At 36.4% G+C, this 17,702-nt stretch overlaps 1 protein-coding gene across 1 annotated transcript in view; it reads left to right on the top strand.

Moving 5' to 3' along the window:
• The window catches only part of LOC108517726 (MORC family CW-type zinc finger protein 4), a gene marked incomplete at its 3' end in the record, with an annotated part of 48,093 nt that overhangs the window by 11,510 nt on the left and 18,881 nt on the right, over positions 1 to 17,702 (top strand). The window contains exons 3-8 of the mRNA XM_017855813.1: positions 3,786 to 4,003; positions 4,743 to 4,890; positions 8,585 to 8,717; positions 9,039 to 9,167; positions 11,824 to 11,943; positions 13,035 to 13,135. Coding sequence (XP_017711302.1) covers positions 3,786 to 4,003; positions 4,743 to 4,890; positions 8,585 to 8,717; positions 9,039 to 9,167; positions 11,824 to 11,943; positions 13,035 to 13,135 — 849 coding nt within the window. The remainder of the gene's footprint in view (positions 1 to 3,785; positions 4,004 to 4,742; positions 4,891 to 8,584; positions 8,718 to 9,038; positions 9,168 to 11,823; positions 11,944 to 13,034; positions 13,136 to 17,702) is intronic.

Genomic DNA, 17,702 nt, shown 5'->3' with positions numbered 1-17,702 from the left:
AATTTACCTCTCTGGATTCTGGATTCTTGACATTTTAAGATACTCCAGAGCAAGCTGCTGTAGTTTTGAATTCCACTAAAAGTGCTGGTATCCAAGCCACCTTGATGTGTAAACAGTGTTGTCTCTTACATGAGAGGATAGAGCAGGACTGACTTAGCAAATAGAAACCACCTGAGCCAAGTTAGCTCTGTGGAAAATATTACTGAGCTATAGCAAACTATCATATTCATTCCTACAATTCTATTATGTGTGGTGAGGGCTTTTGTATTAGGTAGTTATTTGATTGGTACCTGGCATTCATTCTGCCAGTTTGCATTTAGATGGAATGCCTAATATGAGAACTTAGGTGGAATAAAAGAGCACACAGGAAGAGTTAAGTGAAACACAGTAACAACAACAAAAATCCAGAGTTTATAGCTCCTCCCTTCTCATTTTTCTTATCCTTTTCCATTCTGGTTCTAGCCTCACGCTACTGGTTATCTTCTCAACCTTGTATCATCATTTGGGCTCCCCAAATTAACACAGTGAGGGTTTATACTTTCAAAGGAAAAAAGAGGTGATAGATGGTGGAAGAGGCTAAAAAATTAAGGGAGTTGTAATCTCCCTATTTTCACCACTTTCCCTTGATCACCTAATTGAAGCTTTTGTGGTATAAGAGAAAGTTAAAGTCCGGTTAACCATACAAATTCATTTGAAGTGGTGTGTAAGATTACTACTTATCAAGAGCCCTGAGTTTTAGATGTGATCTTAGGTCTGAAGTAGGAGTAGGGGATAGCACATGACAACTATCAGAATGACTTCTAGAGTTAGTTTAAAATTAATGTTTGAATACTACTTTATACTTAATGTATTTTGCATACAGTATATAATTTAATCCTCATAACAAACCTTTTTTTTAAAAAAAAAAAGTCAATTCTTCCACAAGAAGAATGGGAATGCTTGAATCTTACTATTACAAGTCTATATCCTGGAATACTAAGCCCCATAGGCAACACAAACTGAATGTTCTTTTTTTTTTTCCAACAGACTGCTGCTGTGGAAATTACCTTCTTCTGTCACTAGATTTATTTGTGGGATACACACAGCTCCTATAAAGTGTTTACTCTAGGAGGACATATGGTATTACTGTATAATGCTTTGAAATAGAAAATTAAAAGATGGTTCCCTTTCCTAGTGAGTAAACACAAAACCATAGCCTTCAGGAAGTAGAAACCAGATACCTCAGCTCTCCATGCTCAAAAGAGTAAAATTGTTAAAGATCAGCCTGCTCAGTCATGGTCTGCTCAGAGTATCTATTTTATTGATGTTGAGAAGCACCTAATGTGTAATATATGAAGTCCTTCCTTAGATTATAAACTCTGAAGGCAAAATCATGTCTCTTTTATTAAAATTGTCTCTAGTGCTTAGCCCAATGCATGGCACATCGTAGGTGCTTAGTTTAAATATTTATTGAATGAATGGTAGTGCACAACATTGTAAAATTAGTCAATCTGGAGAGAAACAATCCTTTTAGTATGATTTTTTTCTTTCATTGATACCTAATATTTTACATATTTATGAGGTACATGTGAGTACTTTATACATGCATAGACTGTGCAGTGATCAAGTGAGGGTGTTTGGGGTTTCCATCACCTTGAGAATTTATATGTTGGTGACATTGGAAGTCCTCTTTTCTAGCTACTTTGAAATATATGATGTATTATTGCTAATTATAGTCACCCTGGTCTGCTATGGAACATTAGAACTTTTTTCTTCTATCTAACTCTAAGTTTTGTACTCATTCACCAAACTCTATTCATTTCTCCTTCTCATCCTGAGAAACAATCCTTACAATTAGTTTTATTGATGATGAGGGAAGATATATAATCATTTAATTTTAGTTTTAAAGTTCTGTTATTTTGGTGTGTACCTGAATGGAAAATACAAGAAAGGGAAAGGTTCTGGCTTCCAGATTAAGCTGATCAAAATGGGCTACAGAGATTGTTGAGGTGCCTAAGTGAAAGGTCCTTAATAGAGCAAGAGAGACTTTATACTGCAGCTGTTTGCTGATATTCAGAGGCAGAACTACCTATTTTATCCTTTGGCCACATTCCAATGAACTGTCCCAGCAGATGGAACAGAGACTAAGAATTGGAAGGGTTATCCTTTGAGTGGAGAGTTGAAATTGTCAAGATATATGATCCCTGACTTTCAGATTTCTAGAGGATGATATAAACAGGTTAGGAGATGCCTAATCTAGTACCTCTGACCAATGACAATATCTGAAACTTCTGTTACCCTCTCTAGATAACTACCCTTTTCACCTTACCCTAACTTTGCTTCTACAGCAATCAGAGCTGTTTTATCTAGACAGGAAAGACAGCTTCCCAAGCCTTTTCCAGCTATATTAGCTGGTGAAAAGGGGNTGAGAAGCACCTAATGTGTAATATATGAAGTCCTTCCTTAGATTATAAACTCTGAAGGCAAAAATCATGTCTCTTTTATTAAAAATTGTCTCTAGTGCTTAGCCCAATGCATGGCACATCGTAGGTGCTTAGTTTAAATATTTATTGAATGAATGGTAGTGCACAACATTGTAAAATTAGTCAATCTGGAGAGAAACAATCCTTTTTAGTATGATTTTTTTCTTTCATTGATACCTAATATTTTACATATTTATGAGGTACATGTGAGTACTTTATACATGCATAGACTGTGCAGTGATCAAGTGAGGGTGTTTGGGGTTTCCATCACCTTGAGAATTTATATGTTGGTGACATTGGAAGTCCTCTTTTCTAGCTACTTTGAAATATATGATGTATTATTGCTAATTATAGTCACCCTGGTCTGCTATGGAACATTAGAACTTTTTTCTTCTATCTAACTCTAAGTTTTGTACTCATTCACCAAACTCTATTCATTTCTCCTTCTCATCCTGAGAAACAATCCTTACAATTAGTTTTATTGATGATGAGGGAAGATATATAATCATTTAATTTTTAGTTTTTAAAGTTCTGTTATTTTGGTGTGTACCTGAATGGAAAATACAAGAAAGGGAAAGGTTCTGGCTTCCAGATTAAGCTGATCAAAATGGGCTACAGAGATTGTTGAGGTGCCTAAGTGAAAGGTCCTTAATAGAGCAAGAGAGACTTTATACTGCAGCTGTTTGCTGATATTCAGAGGCAGAACTACCTATTTTTATCCTTTGGCCACATTCCAATGAACTGTCCCAGCAGATGGAACAGAGACTAAGAATTGGAAGGGTTATCCTTTGAGTGGAGAGTTGAAATTGTCAAGATATATGATCCCTGACTTTCAGATTTCTAGAGGATGATATAAACAGGTTAGGAGATGCCTAATCTAGTACCTCTGACCAATGACAATATCTGAAACTTCTGTTACCCTCTCTAGATAACTACCCTTTTCACCTTACCCTAACTTTGCTTCTACAGCAATCAGAGCTGTTTTATCTAGACAGGAAAGACAGCTTCCCAAGCCTTTTCCAGCTATATTAGCTGGTGAAAAGGGGCCCTTTTTTACTTTTATAAAGTGTGACTCTAACGTAATGGAACTATTTATGTACACACAAACCACACAGAAAAATTAGTCCCATTACCCCATAGTAATTTCCTGTGTTTTTAACCTAATAGTTTTGCCCATAAATACCAAAAGGAATAAAAAAGGAGGGACTTTTTACAAGTGTTATTTATTTGTAGGCCAAATATTCTGCCTGTCACCTATCTTAGGATGCTTTTTACCATTCTGATTTCTTTTTTTCTGATTTGTTTTTTCTTCTGTAATTGCAGCTTTGGCTTTACAGATAAAGTAATAAAGAAGAGCCAGTGTCCCATTGGGGTCTTTGGTAATGGTTTCAAGTCAGGCTCCATGCGGCTAGGAAAGGACGCCCTTGTCTTCACCAAGAATGGGGGTACTCTCACTGTTGGACTTCTATCACAGACCTATCTGGAGTGTGTCCAGGCCCAGGCAGTTATTGTACCAATTGTTCCATTCAACCAGCAAAACAATATCCTTTCTGGAAATGGAGAATGTTGGTTAAAAATTAGTCTAATCTGAGTGTTTTGATAGGAACCTCTTCAGGTCAAATCCAACTATCAGAAGTTTTAAAAGAGGTATTCAAATGTCTTAAATTTAACTGGGATTTTTCTCTATTAAATATTTAAAAAATAAGACCATCGACAGAAGCCTAGAAATGTTTTTGCTGTATTGAAATTTTCATTGTTACACAGTTTGATCTATATAGTATGTGTCTGCTCTACCACCACCCCATGGTAAAGCTCCCGGGGCCTGCCTTTTTTTCCCCCCCAAAAGGATAGCTACATTTGCATTGATACGCCTAGAAAACATACTGTTTATCAGCTTATATAATAGCAGAATAGTCATTTCCCTATATCTGCGCAGCTGTTACTTCTGTTAGACACCTGGTTGTCTTGACTGGAACAGTATAGCAATAAGGTTTTAATTTATTGCTTCCAAAGAAGTTAAAAATTTAAGCCTTTGATCTTTACTTTTAAATATAAGACTTTGTTTACATTATATCTTTGAAGCTGTATTCTGCATGGGCAACTGATTTTGGAGCTTGTCTCTATAACCTTTCTCCATTTTTCACCTTTCTTCTTTCTATAGCAGTAATATGCATGCTTTATGTCTGTAGTTTTGTCTAAATATGCAACCCAAAGGGCAGATCTTCCTTCTCGATAGCATCCTAAGATATTATTTTTTTCTTTGACTATATTTGATTTTACAAAAAATGATTATTACCGAGGATTCATTGCCCAGCCTAGAAGCCATCTTGAACTATTCCATTTTCAACAGTGAAAATGACCTGCTGGCCCAGTTTGATGCCATCCCAGGCAAAAAAGGCACTCGTGTTCTCATTTGGAACATCCGCAGGTATGGTATTACAAGGGTGATAGCTTCTAATAAACAAAGGTAGTATGATGAAACACATTTTTATTTAATTTTAACTTTCAAAGTTTTTATAGAAAGACAGGGTCTCATTTATGTTGCCCAGGCTAGTCTCGAACACCTGGCTTCAAGCGATATTCCCTCCTTAGCCTCCCAAATTATTGGGATTACAAGTGTGAGCCACTGCACTTGGCCTAGCACATTTTAATAACTCTTTTTAGAGAAGCAAAATAGATAAATTTTGATACATATTTATATCTCATTGCATACTTTTATGTAACTTTGTCTTAGAAAAACAAGAGTTCTGGCTGGGCGCGGTGGCTCATGCTTGTAATCTCAGCACTTTGGGAGGCTGAGGTGGGCAGATCACGAGGTTGAGAGACTGAGACCATCCTGGCCAACATGGTGAAACCCCGTCTCTATTAAAAAAAAAAATACAAAATTAGCTGGGCGTGGTGGTGCACGCCTGTAGTCCCAGCTACTTGGGAGGTTGAGGCAGGAGAATCGCTTGAACCCGGGAGTTGGAGCTTGCAGTGAGCCAAGATCACACCACTGCACTCCAGCTTGGCAACAGAGTGAGACTCTGTCTCAAAGAAAAAAAAAAAGAAAAGGAAAACAGTTCTGTTTGAGATAGTGGTTCTTGTTGGTAAAATGTGGTATGTTTAAGGTGGAAACACACATATCCTGAGGCCATTGCCACAGATAATTAAGACAGTTTAGCATATTCTAAGCTCCTCAGAATCCTTTATAAATATCTATTTCATATTCATGGGCACTTTTTTTTTTTTTTTTTTTTTTTTTTTTTAATAGAAAAAAATTTTTTTTGCCCGGGGTGGGGGGGGGGGGGGAAAACTTGGTTCACTGTAACCTTCACCTTCTGGGTTCAAGTGATTCTTGTGCCTCAGCCTCTCGAGTAGCTGGGATTACAGGTGTGTGCTACCACGTCTGGCTAATTTTATATTTTTTGTAGAGACAGGGTTTTGCCATGTTGTCTAGGCTGATCTTGTACTCCTGACCTCAAGTGATCCACCGACCCCAGCCTCTATTACTGGAGTGAGACACCGTGCCTGGCCAATAGGCATTTTTTTATGTTTGGTAATTGATAGTTATTTTACTTATTAGACAATGACAATGAAGCATGAGAAAGAAAAATTAGAGCAAACAAAATACAATAAGATCTTTAAAAAATAACGACTTCTGTATTAGTGCTTTCACAGTAGCTGGATTAGAAGTAGAAAAATCTAGCCAGGCATGGTGGCTCACACCTGTAATTCCAGTACTTTGGGAGGCCAAGGCAGGAGAATCACTTGAGGCCAGGAATTTGAAACTGGCCTGGGCTACAAAGTGAGACCCTGTCTCTTCAAAAAAAAAAGAAGTAGAAAAAAATCTTCGAAGCAGATAAATATGAACTATAATGAGACTAGGTTAAGATCATGTCTTCAAATCTAATACAACAATCTAGAAATACTTTATGCTATTTCATTTTTTTAATCTTAGCATGTCTAATGGAATACGTTTAAGAATGGATTATGGCTCAAGCCTGTAATCCCAGCACTTTGGGAGGCTGAGACGNAAAAAAAAAAAAAAAAAAAAAAGAATGGATTAACACCTAAATACTAAAAACTAACCCTAAAAATCTTAATATAAAGTAGAGGTATTACTGATATGCTTAATAGAAAAGATTATCAGATACATTTCTTCATCCTTTTCTCCTTAGATGAAGTATTTTGTCTCATTTACCTGGGTAAAACAAATAAAAACAATGCTGGTTTATATAGAGAGTACTGTACTTAACAATTAAAAGAAGTGTGACTCACACATTGGTAATTTAGATCCTTGCTGTGTCCCACTGAGAAAACCTCAAGTAATATAGTTTGTATTACAAAGAATTTTTTGAGGTATTACAGTGATTTACATATCTTAAACAGAACTTTTTCTTTTTATGTCATTTCCCAGTTATGTATATGGTACTAGGTGCTATACAGGTTGACTTTCCCTAATCCAAAAATCTAAAATCTGAAATGCTACAAAATCTAAAACATTTTGAGCGCAGACATGACAACTCAAAGGAAATGATCATTGGAGCATTTCGGATTTTGGATTTTTAGATTAGGGGTGCTCAACCAGTAAGTATAATGCAAATATTTCAAAATCCAAAAGGATCCAAAACACTTCTGGTCCCAAACATTTCAGTTAAGGGATACTCAACCTGTATGAATAAAGGATTACATGGTCAAATAAATCTGGGAAAAGCTGACTTAAAGTTTACTGTGTTGCTTTATTGTAGGACTTCTGAGAGTCCTGGAGTACTTTAATATACTAATGTATATTGAAAATATGTGAAAGAGCTATACACTATGCAGTGTTTCCCAATCGATTTTGAAAAAGTATTTCTTTAGGTTGGGTGGTGGCTCACACCTCTAATCCCAGCCCTTTGGGAGAACAACATGGGAGAATCGCTTGAACCCAGAAGTTGGAGGCCATGGTGAGCTATGATCATGCCACTGCACTCCAGCCTGGGCAACAGAGCAAGACCCTGTCTCTAACGAAAATGTTTCTACAGACCTTTTTTCCTTAGATGGGGAAGGTGAGGGACAAGGAAGACAGAGAATCTCCTCAGGGCATATGCCTTGGGGTCGGGTGGAGTAGTGAGAATCAGAATTATCCTGGAAAATCCATAATATGCTATTATACATTGACATGGACATGATGCAGACAGACCATAATGGCTCTGGTGCAGCCCTATAAAAGGAGCTACAATTTCAACACAGCAGCTCTGAGCTTACAGAGCCTGAAGTATGAAGCAAGAGTTATCACTAGAGCTCGAGGTGACTCTGAGGGCTAAGAATTATTTCTCAATTTTATTTGATCTTAGAACTTTTATGTATTTATTTCTTTTTAAGAGTTTCTTGTGAGATTACTGTTCCACAGAATAAATTTTGGGAACTACTGTTCTGATATATACGTTTTCTCTAAAACCTGTCATTTGAGTTTTTTTCAAGAATTAAGATGGGTCTTAACCTTTTTTCCCTGGCAGTGGTTAGTGATATAGCTCAGGGTCTTGGAATGGATCAAAACCAAGTGGCCCAAAAAGATTATGGGAAGGAGAAAGTTCCTTATGAAAGGAATATTAGTACCATTATGTTTAAATGATAATTCTATAAATGGTATCCTAGAGGACTAGTAAATATATGCTGCTTTTATAACAATCTTTTTTCCTTTTAAGAAATAGGATTAGATCTGGGGAGATGTTAGTATCTTTTTTGTTTGAAGTTGGTAGAAGTGGGTTTTGATTCATCTGTTCATTCAGTAGGGGAAAATGATGTTGAGTGACTTACTAACAATACCTAGAAAGCTTGTGTCTATTTTAAGATCCCACTTTGAAGATAGCTGACATCCATTTGATTTATCAGATCATAGACATTCCACATTCTTTTTTTCTTAGGAATGTGGCATCATCACCTCTATGAAAAAGTAAATTTGTTTAGAATGGGAATACCCTTAAGTATCGTATGATCCTCTACCCAAGTGGTTTGTAGTTCCTTTGCACTGGTAGTCAGGGAAAGAAACAGATACCTGAGTTTTGGCTCATATTGTTTTTTTTCTTTTGGGTTCCTAGTGCTTTTTTTGTCCTTTGGAGCCAGTTTTTGTTAGATTGGTACTTGTCTGTTTTCCCCAGAAATAAAAATGGAAAATCTGAGTTGGACTTTGATACAGATCAATATGACATCCTGGTATCAGACTTTGACACAGAAGAAAAAATGACTGGCGGTGTTACCTCTGAGCTGCCAGAAACAGAATATTCTTTAAGGGTAAGTAAGAATGGTTTTTCAACAATGAGAGGTAAGATTTCCTATAACCTGAAAATATTATAGAACAAGATCTTCTTTTAGTTATACAAAGATGACAACCCTCCAGCCATGTGCTAGTATTCCTTTTTATTGTCTCCGATGAGACAGTTTAGATAATACAGTGAGCAGTACTTTAGTGTGGTAGTTTACATAGTGTAAGAAGGTATGGAAACGGAGCCAAATCTTTACCCAGCATAGAATCAGTTGATAGCAGTGTTTTATGGGGATGTCAGCAGAATTGGCAATATCACATAACTTTCCTTTCACCATTCTGTTCCACAGGCATTTTGTGGTATTCTATACATGAAGCCACGGATGAAAATATTTCTGCGTCAAAAGAAGGTGACTACTCAGATGATTGCCAAGAGCCTGGCCAATGTAGAATATGATACATATAAACCTACCTTCACAGTATCCTTACAACTATACCACTACATGAAGTTGACCTCTTTATTTCAGGATTAAGTTTTCAGGTTGACACAGAAAAACAAAAACTTTCCAATTCAAAAATGTATGTCATAGTACACATTTTATTATAGTGTACTCTGAGGAAGTCTTTCTTAAATGCCAATCTATGTAACATTTTTATCAGAAATCACCTGGAAACTGTTGAAATAATAGAATCCTGAGACTGGAGATTCTGGTTCAGTAGTGTCTGAAACCTTTTTTTAAAAAAATAAGAAATATTTATTATTTTAAAATCATCAGCTGATTCTAATGAGCAGCCAGTTTTGAGAATCTCTACTATAAGGAATAATACACATTATTTGGTTTGTACTGGGATTTTGATATATATTAAATTTACTGAAATAAGCAAAATACTGACTAGAACTTCTTAATCTTGTAGATACACTGCAATTTTTTGTTGTAACAGGTCCAGACTTACATTGATTGAAGTTAGGAGGGTGGAAATTAAAAGTTGATTTTCTAGAGTGAAATAAATCTTAGGTTTGACATAAATTCCTGGTACTTCTCATAATGGTAGCCACTCAGAGGAGCCATTGCTTGTTTTGCTTCTACCTCTCCCCGCATTGCATCGAGAATGGATTTCAGAGACTAGAAAAAAATCTTAAGATGAACTGTGGAAATTAGGTACAACTTCGTTGATGGCTTTTGGGGCAGAAAATGTCTTTGAAAGGCTGAAAACTTGCAAGGTTATGAAAATTGTCCTTTTAATTTATTTTCTGGTAACTAAGCACAACTCTTGGCCTGAGAAACATGGTCACGCTCTATTTGCTTTATCAAAGGCATTATCTAGCATGCTTTGTCTTTCCCTGACCAAAATGAGAAATCGTTGGTCTCTTTTTTCTCCTTTTGGAAACACATATCTTGGCTACTAGGAATGTTTTCTTAAAGCACTAAACAAATCAATTTAATAAAGCCAGAGCTAGCATTGTTTGCTTCTATAGGTGAATTAGTTATAATCTCACCATATGTAGACTAGGATGTTAGTACCATAGGTTTAACAGAGCCAGTCTAAAGAAGTGCTTTCCAACTACTGTTTTAGGATATAACACATACCTGTCTCTAGCTTTTTTCTTTTGTGGGTTTCTATCCGGGAAACTTTTATGCATGCATTCTATATGTTACCTCAGCTCTTCTCAGACTCTCTTCCCATTAAACCAAATTACCTTCCAATATTATGGCTTGGACTAAACAGATTTACTGTAGGCATGGGTAAAATGAAAGACCTAATAAAATTTCCCCAAGGTCACTGAGGAACAAGATCATTGATACTAACTTACTTACTTCTCAATTATCAAAGTCCACTTCTTTCATCTTTGTTCTGTCTCCTTACACTAATTTGGCAAGTCTCCTACCCCAGTGTACCCTCACTCCATAATTTGGAATTTTAAAAGTGCACAACAGAAAGAAAATTTGACAATCTTTATCTTTACAAAGTTAATTTTATGGCATAGGATTTTGGTTTGTTTGCTTGCAGGAGTTTTGTCTTGTTTTGTTTTGCATTAGAATAGGTCTTATTTGAGGTTTTATGTGAACTGCTAGAGTTCAGAACATTATATATTCTGAGCCAAACATTACTGTGTTATGTACCCACTTGAGTCATGTCTTTATGTCATATGTGACCATTTGTTATAGGGTTTTGATGCAAGTAGCTTGTCTTTTAAAGGGGCATGGAGATCATTTTTTGAATAAGTGACAAAAGTAAATTTTCATTTGACTCATTTAGACATGAAGGTTTCTTAGAATTTGTTTTAATGAAAATCTCAGTTTCTCTGTCTCCCCTTTATCTTTCTCACTTACTTACCTTGGTTTTAAATTAAGTAGGACCTGTTAAAACTCATCATTATTCATATTTTACTTGTAATAATCAATTGTCTTCATTTCATTTATCCAAGCTTGTTAACTTCTTCCCATGAGATGTATCACTACAGGACTATTCATTGTTCTTTCCCTTGATTTTGCTTTCATTGTGTTTGGTATGGTAAGAGGATTTACCTTATTGGATATAATTTTACAGATTCGTATTGGCCCATTTACAGCTCTTATCAGAACCTATGAGCCCTAGCAGCAAATTGAGCAACTAGCAAGGGCTAAGAAATGTTTTGTGATTATTTGTGAATTTTATAATCACTGATGGTATTTAGGTATCTTTTCTTACAGTCTTTCTATGCGTGTATGTGGGGTGTGTGTGTGTGTGTGATGTTTTATAATCTGAGCATTTCCTGATATTCTCAAATATTTCAAGGGCATAATTTTAAAAGAGCTGCATGTAGCTGTATCAACATTTATTTAATCATTTCTTTATTGTTGAACATTTAAATTATTTATGTTTTCTGCTTTTATAACAAATTGAAAATCTCTGTAATTCCTAAACCTTTGTGGGCCTCCCTGACTGTTTCTGTGGGATAAATTCTTTAAAAGAGAATTACTTGGTCGAATATTAAGAATATTCTCAAAGCGATTGCAAGAGATGTTTAAATGCCCTCTCAAAAGGTTGTACCAATTTATGTCTCTTGGTATTTGATGGTTTTTCTATAATATGGTGCAAAATTTATCGTTGAAGTCCCTGGTATGTTTGTCTCCTTAACAATGTTCTTCTCAGAATAAGCAGGTGAGAATCACCTTTGGGTTCTCTTGCAAGAATAGTAACCAGTTTGGAATAATGATGTATCATAACAACCGACTCATAAAATCCTTTGAGAAGGTGGGGTGCCAGGTGAAGGTGAGTGGTTAATATTTCTTTGTCATAGGAGGCTGAAAAGAGTAGGAAGNTGGTTGAAGACCAGGATTTGGGTCCTGAATTTTCCATTTACAAGCTGTGTAACCTTGGATAAATTGTTTAATTTATCTGAGGATCAATTTCCTGACCTATGAAGTGGAAACAACAATAATAAACATACCTGCTTTGCCTACCTCGCAGCTTACAGGGTTGAGAGATTTAAATGAGATAAATTATGTGAAAATATTTTTTAAACCACTCTATACAAATTTTACCATCATCTTTAATGTCTTAATGATTATTTAAAGTAGCAATGTCTACAAGTATCCCTTTTATTCCTGTTTTACAGATAAGATTGCTAAAGCACAAAAATGATGAACTGCTTCATCATAGTAAAATGTTATATAAAGTTATACAAAGCCCAGGATAACTCATTTTCAGCCTATTTTGTTTTTCCTTGTTATAGCACCTTTAGACAACTCATGTTTGTGTGCCAGTCTAATTACACCTTTACTCGGTTTCTTCCATTAAAGAATTAGAATATGATTTAAATCTATAAAACTCTTGCATCAGCTTGTAATTAATAATTGCTGTAAGTGTGACTCTCTTTAGTAGTTGTTTGGTGGCCTATGTATGTGGGAAAATTGTTTATTTTAATATAGGATCACATAGCACCCTTAAAATTGTTTTCAGATGAATATTTGTTTCAGTTCTTTAGAACAGTAGTATATAACCTTGGTTTTTTAGCATGGTAATTGTTTATTCAAATGCAGTCTTATGGTAGTCCTGGAATATAAAGCAGATAAAAGTTGAGGTAGTGTGGGTGAAGTAGAGATGGCTACTAATTGCGGAAGACTCCTAGTGATCTATGGATCGTATTTTGAAAATGTCTGCCCTAGAATTTGTCAGAATTTCTAGTTCAGTTTAATGCTTGCAGTCTGTTGATGTACATTCTGAGTGTTTCTCTAGATCTTGATGGTCTTTTCTTGCCCATGAACGTTATGTAACCTTTCTATTATTGTTTGGAATCAAAAGGAAATGCCTCCAGGCAGCCAACAGTAATGTAAGTGTTGAAATTAATATTTTCTTCTAAGCCAACTCGTGGAGAAGGTGTAGGAGTAATTGGAGTCATTGAGTGCAATTTCCTAAAACCTGCCTACAACAAACAAGACTTTGAGTATACCAAGGAGTACCGGTGAGTCACTCCCAACCTGAGGTGCTTCCAATGTGATTCTATTCTCCAAGGCCTCTAAAACCATCTCTAAAAACCTGCTAAATAGGTTAACTGAGAATTACTTCAAATTTGTTTTCCAAGATTAGAGATAAAATGATTTCATTTTAAATTAAAGTTTGCTGAATGATATATGGAGTCTTGTTGAGATAAACCTTACCTTTAGAAATTATGCAAAGAGCATAGGAGTAATTTGGTAAAAGATTTCTGGGGAAATGAAAAGCTTTGGAATTGATCTTAATGGAAACAGATGAATGGATCTGAAGTTATGGAATACATTGGGTAAAAAAAAGCAGATTGAAATTTGTTCCAAAAATTTTTCTTGAAGCCAGTGAACAGATTTAGAGCAAAGTGGTGGAACAGCAGGAAAGACATGTGCTTTCATTAAAGCATCTAGATTTAATAGGGCAGGCAAACAGGTAAGAATCTGAAAGGAACTCGACATTATGACTGAACCAGTAGGGATATTTTTAGAAGACAAAGAAAGGAGTTTTTAAAGCCAGGTTAGAATAGTTTGTTTTTAAAATGTCGAGAGGGACATGAGTTTTATTTCGTTAAGTATTATCAGACAGCTTCTATGTGCCAGGTACTAAGGATGAAAAATAAGACTCTTCGACACCTATGAACAAATATGTATGCAAATAAGAAACTTAAATACTTATAAAATAATTGTTTAATAGGGGATATGTGCAAAGCAGGGAGAACTTTAAATATGCTTAAGGGAGTCAGGGAAGGCTTCACGAAGCAGATTATATTTGAGATTAAACATGAAGGAAAAGTTTTCTAGGTGTACAGTAGAGGAAGGGCATTCTAAGCAGAGGGAAGTATCTGTAAGCACAAAAAAGGGTAAGGGGTATTCTGGGAGTATGAAGAAAGAAGGCATGAGGACATTTGCTGTCATTTTCCTTGAAGTCTCAGTAGCAAATATTTTTCTTAGAGTGGGAGAAAAGAAATTTCCCAAATCTCTTCTGTTTTGTGCCCAGACTGTAATGAAGTCAAGTCTTGTATCTTAATTTGTCTGGAACCACAAGAATTTTAGGTTTAGTGTTTGAGAGAGATAACTATTTGAATGGCAACTCCAAATTAATTTCAGGGTAATTGGTTCATGGTCACTTGGGCTACTCAGTGGTTATGACAACTACCTGCCCTCAGTCTAAGTAAAATGGGCCAGATTAAATATAAATCTGGCCCATAATGGAAATCTTTGGCCGGGACTTGACTCTTAGGAGTGAAAGCTTAGGAATGACATTAGTTTGACAAAAGTATCCGAGTCAAGTTGTTATGTTTCAGTTGAATGAAAAGAATAGTGAATTGCTGATGACTAAATAATTAAGATTTGTGAAATTCAAATGTTAGAATATTAAAAATTATTTAACATCTTTCTATATCATCTTTGCCACCAACCCCCCAAATCTACCTTTAAAATTTTACAGGCATTAGACCTTTGGTTTTTGATGTCTAGTTTTGGTATGATGAGGTGATTGCAGTGGATCAGATAGAGATAGTCTGTAGACAGTAGATTTATTCAGTTGAACACACAGGATTTCTGACTTAGCATAACATCTGCTACACACTTTATTAAAAACAGAGAACTAGTGTACTATTCTGTGTACAGTCTTTTGAGAATAACAAATTTGCATAACTCTTGTGCCAATTCTGGCACCTTTGCCCTTTTTTATTCAATTTATTTTATATAAAATGAAAAGTATTTTAAAAAACAGAAATTTAAGAGAGGGATTAGAGAAGGTTGTCTGCTATAACAAACGCATCCTATGAGTATTATAAATATCAAAACCTGCAAATGATAAAAGAGATACCAGCCATCATACTGCTGGAATGTCTACAAATAAATCATCTGTAATATCACTTTTAACAGTTGTAGAGCTTACAGACATTTGTATAAACAGATTGTAAGATATACGAAGTAATTTGGTGAGCAATAAAAAAGCTCTTTGATCAATCAAAGCCTAAGTAGCATGTTATGGGGAAAATGCCTTGATAGAGGAGATGGGGAAGGTTTTGGGTAGAAAGTATGACTTGAGATGTTCCTCACATGTTACAAGACATGGAAGAGAGGAAAGGGAATTCTAAGATGGAATTGTAGCATGCGCTAAGGTACTGACAGGAACTCAGAATGGTAAGAATATGGGGAGGAGAGATAACGGGATATAACTAGAGTGAAGGCAAATCAAGTTAAATGGGTAGAGTAGAGCCATACCCTAGAGGAGCAGTTGGCAAACTTTTTCTGAAAAGGGCTGGAAGGGGTCACAACTACTCGATTTTGCTGTAGTATGAAAGCAGCCATAGACAATAAGTAAAGGAATCGGCATGGCTATGTCTAATATAATTTTGTTTACAAAAACAGGCAGTGGGCTGGATTTGGCTCCAGTTTGCTGACCCCTGTCCTAGAACCATCATTCCTAAATTACATGCTAAGCTACACATAATGAATTCATAGGAGAGCCATGAGGTATTTTACATCTTTGAGGGAAATATAGTGATACTCAACTTCTGTCTATAAACCACAGAAATTGTCTTCTATTGCTGTCATAACAAATTACCACATAACTTAGTGGCTGATAACAATACTAATTTACTGTAGTAGCGTGCTGTAGGTTAGATGTCCTACACAGATCTTACTGGGCTATAATCGAGGTATTGGCAGGGCTGCATTCCTTTCTGGAGGCTCTAGGGAAGAATCCAATTTCCTGTCTTTTCCAGCTTATAGAGGCTGCCAGCATTTCTTGCCCATGGCCCTCTTCCTTCACCTTCAAAGCTAGTAGTGACAGGTTGAGTCCTCATATTGTATCACTCTGATGACCTTACTTTTGTCATCATATCTTCTCTGATTCTGACTCTTCTGTTGCACTCTTCTACTTCTAAGGTCCCTTGTGATTACATTGGATAATTCGGGATATTCTTTCTGTCTTAAGGTCAACTTGATGAGTAACCTAAATTTCCACTTGCTGTGTAAACATTATGTCTATCACAGTCTGCCCTTTTTTCTCTCAGATTCCACTTACATCTCATATGCAAAATATGTTCACCCCATCCCAACGTTTCCAAAAGTCTCCACCCATTACAGCATCAATGCAGGGTCAAAAATTTTATGTAAATGTCATCAACTAAAAAGTCTCAAATCTCATTATCTAAATCACATAAGGGCAAACTCTGAGTATGGTACATCTTTGGGCAAAACTCCTCTACATCTGTGGATATGTATTTTCTTTTTTTTGTATTTTGCTGTTAAAATACAGTGGTGGGACAAGCATAGGATACTAATTATATATATTCTTTTCGAATGGGGAGAAACTAAAAGGAAAAAAGGGGTCACAGGTCCCAGGCATTTTCAAAATCTAGCTATGCACATTCCATTTAATTTCAAGGCCTTCATCCTCTAGTCTGGAGGCTTTGCTCTCTGGGCTTACGATTCCACCCTCAAAGTTGTCTTTCCTTTTTCCTGAAGGGTAGCATGCGTTTGCAGCTGAGTAGTTTCATCAGCCTGTTTCCTGACTGTAGAATTTTGAGGGTCCAACAGGCTTCTCTCCATCCCTTTCAATTCAAGCTAGCTTTTTGTTTTGTTTTGTTTTGTTTGTTTATTTGTTTTTGAGATGGAGTTTTGCTCTTGTTGCCCAGGCTGGAGTGCAGTGGCACTCCACCGCAACCTCCCCGTCCTGGGTTCAAGCGATTGTCCTGCCTCAGCCTCCCAAGTAGCCGGGATTACAGGCATGCTCCACCACGCCCGGTTAATTTTGTATTCTTAGTAGAGACGAGGTTTCTCCATGTTGGTCAGTCTGGTCTTGAACTCCTGCCTCAGCCTCCCAAAGTGCTGGGATTTCAGGTGCGAGCTACCGCGCCCAGGCTCAAGCTAGTTGTCATGCTAGTATGCCACTCTTAAGAATCTTGTGAGTCTCCCATGTATGTCATGTATATTCATGTCATCCAACAAGAGGCTCTGGGCAGGTCTTTCCTGGGGAATCCTATATCTATTTTTTGGCTTCAGCTGAGATGGCTGTGGAGATCTGTGAGTCATATGCTTTATCTTTCTTTTTATTATTATACTTTAAATTCTGGGTTACATGTGCAGAATGTGCAGTTTTGTTACATAGGTATACATATGCCATGGTGGTTTGCTGCACCCATCAACCCATCACCTACATTAGGTATTTCTCCTAATATTATCCCTGCCCTAGCCCCACACCCCCTACAGGCCCCAGTTTGTGATGTTCCCCTCCCTGTGTCCATGTGTTCTCGTTGTTCAACTCCCACCTATGAGTGAGAACATGTGGTGTTTGGTTTTCTGATCTTGTTATAGTTTGCTGAGAATAATGGTTTCCAGCTTCATCCATATCCCTGCAAAGGACATGAACTCATCCTTTTTTATGGCTCCTTAGTATTCCATGGTGTATATGTGCCACATTTTCTTAATCCAGTCTATCATTGATGGACATTTGGGTTGGTTCTAAGTCTTTGCTATTGTGAATAGTGCCACAATAAACATGTGTGCAAGTGTCTATAGCAACATGATTTA

This window comes from Rhinopithecus bieti, unplaced genomic scaffold (genome assembly GCF_001698545.2).
Source record: "Rhinopithecus bieti isolate Rb0 unplaced genomic scaffold, ASM169854v2 scaffold_42615, whole genome shotgun sequence".
Lineage (NCBI taxonomy): Eukaryota > Metazoa > Chordata > Mammalia > Primates > Cercopithecidae > Rhinopithecus > Rhinopithecus bieti.
This window is presented reverse-complemented; position numbering and strand designations above follow the sequence as displayed.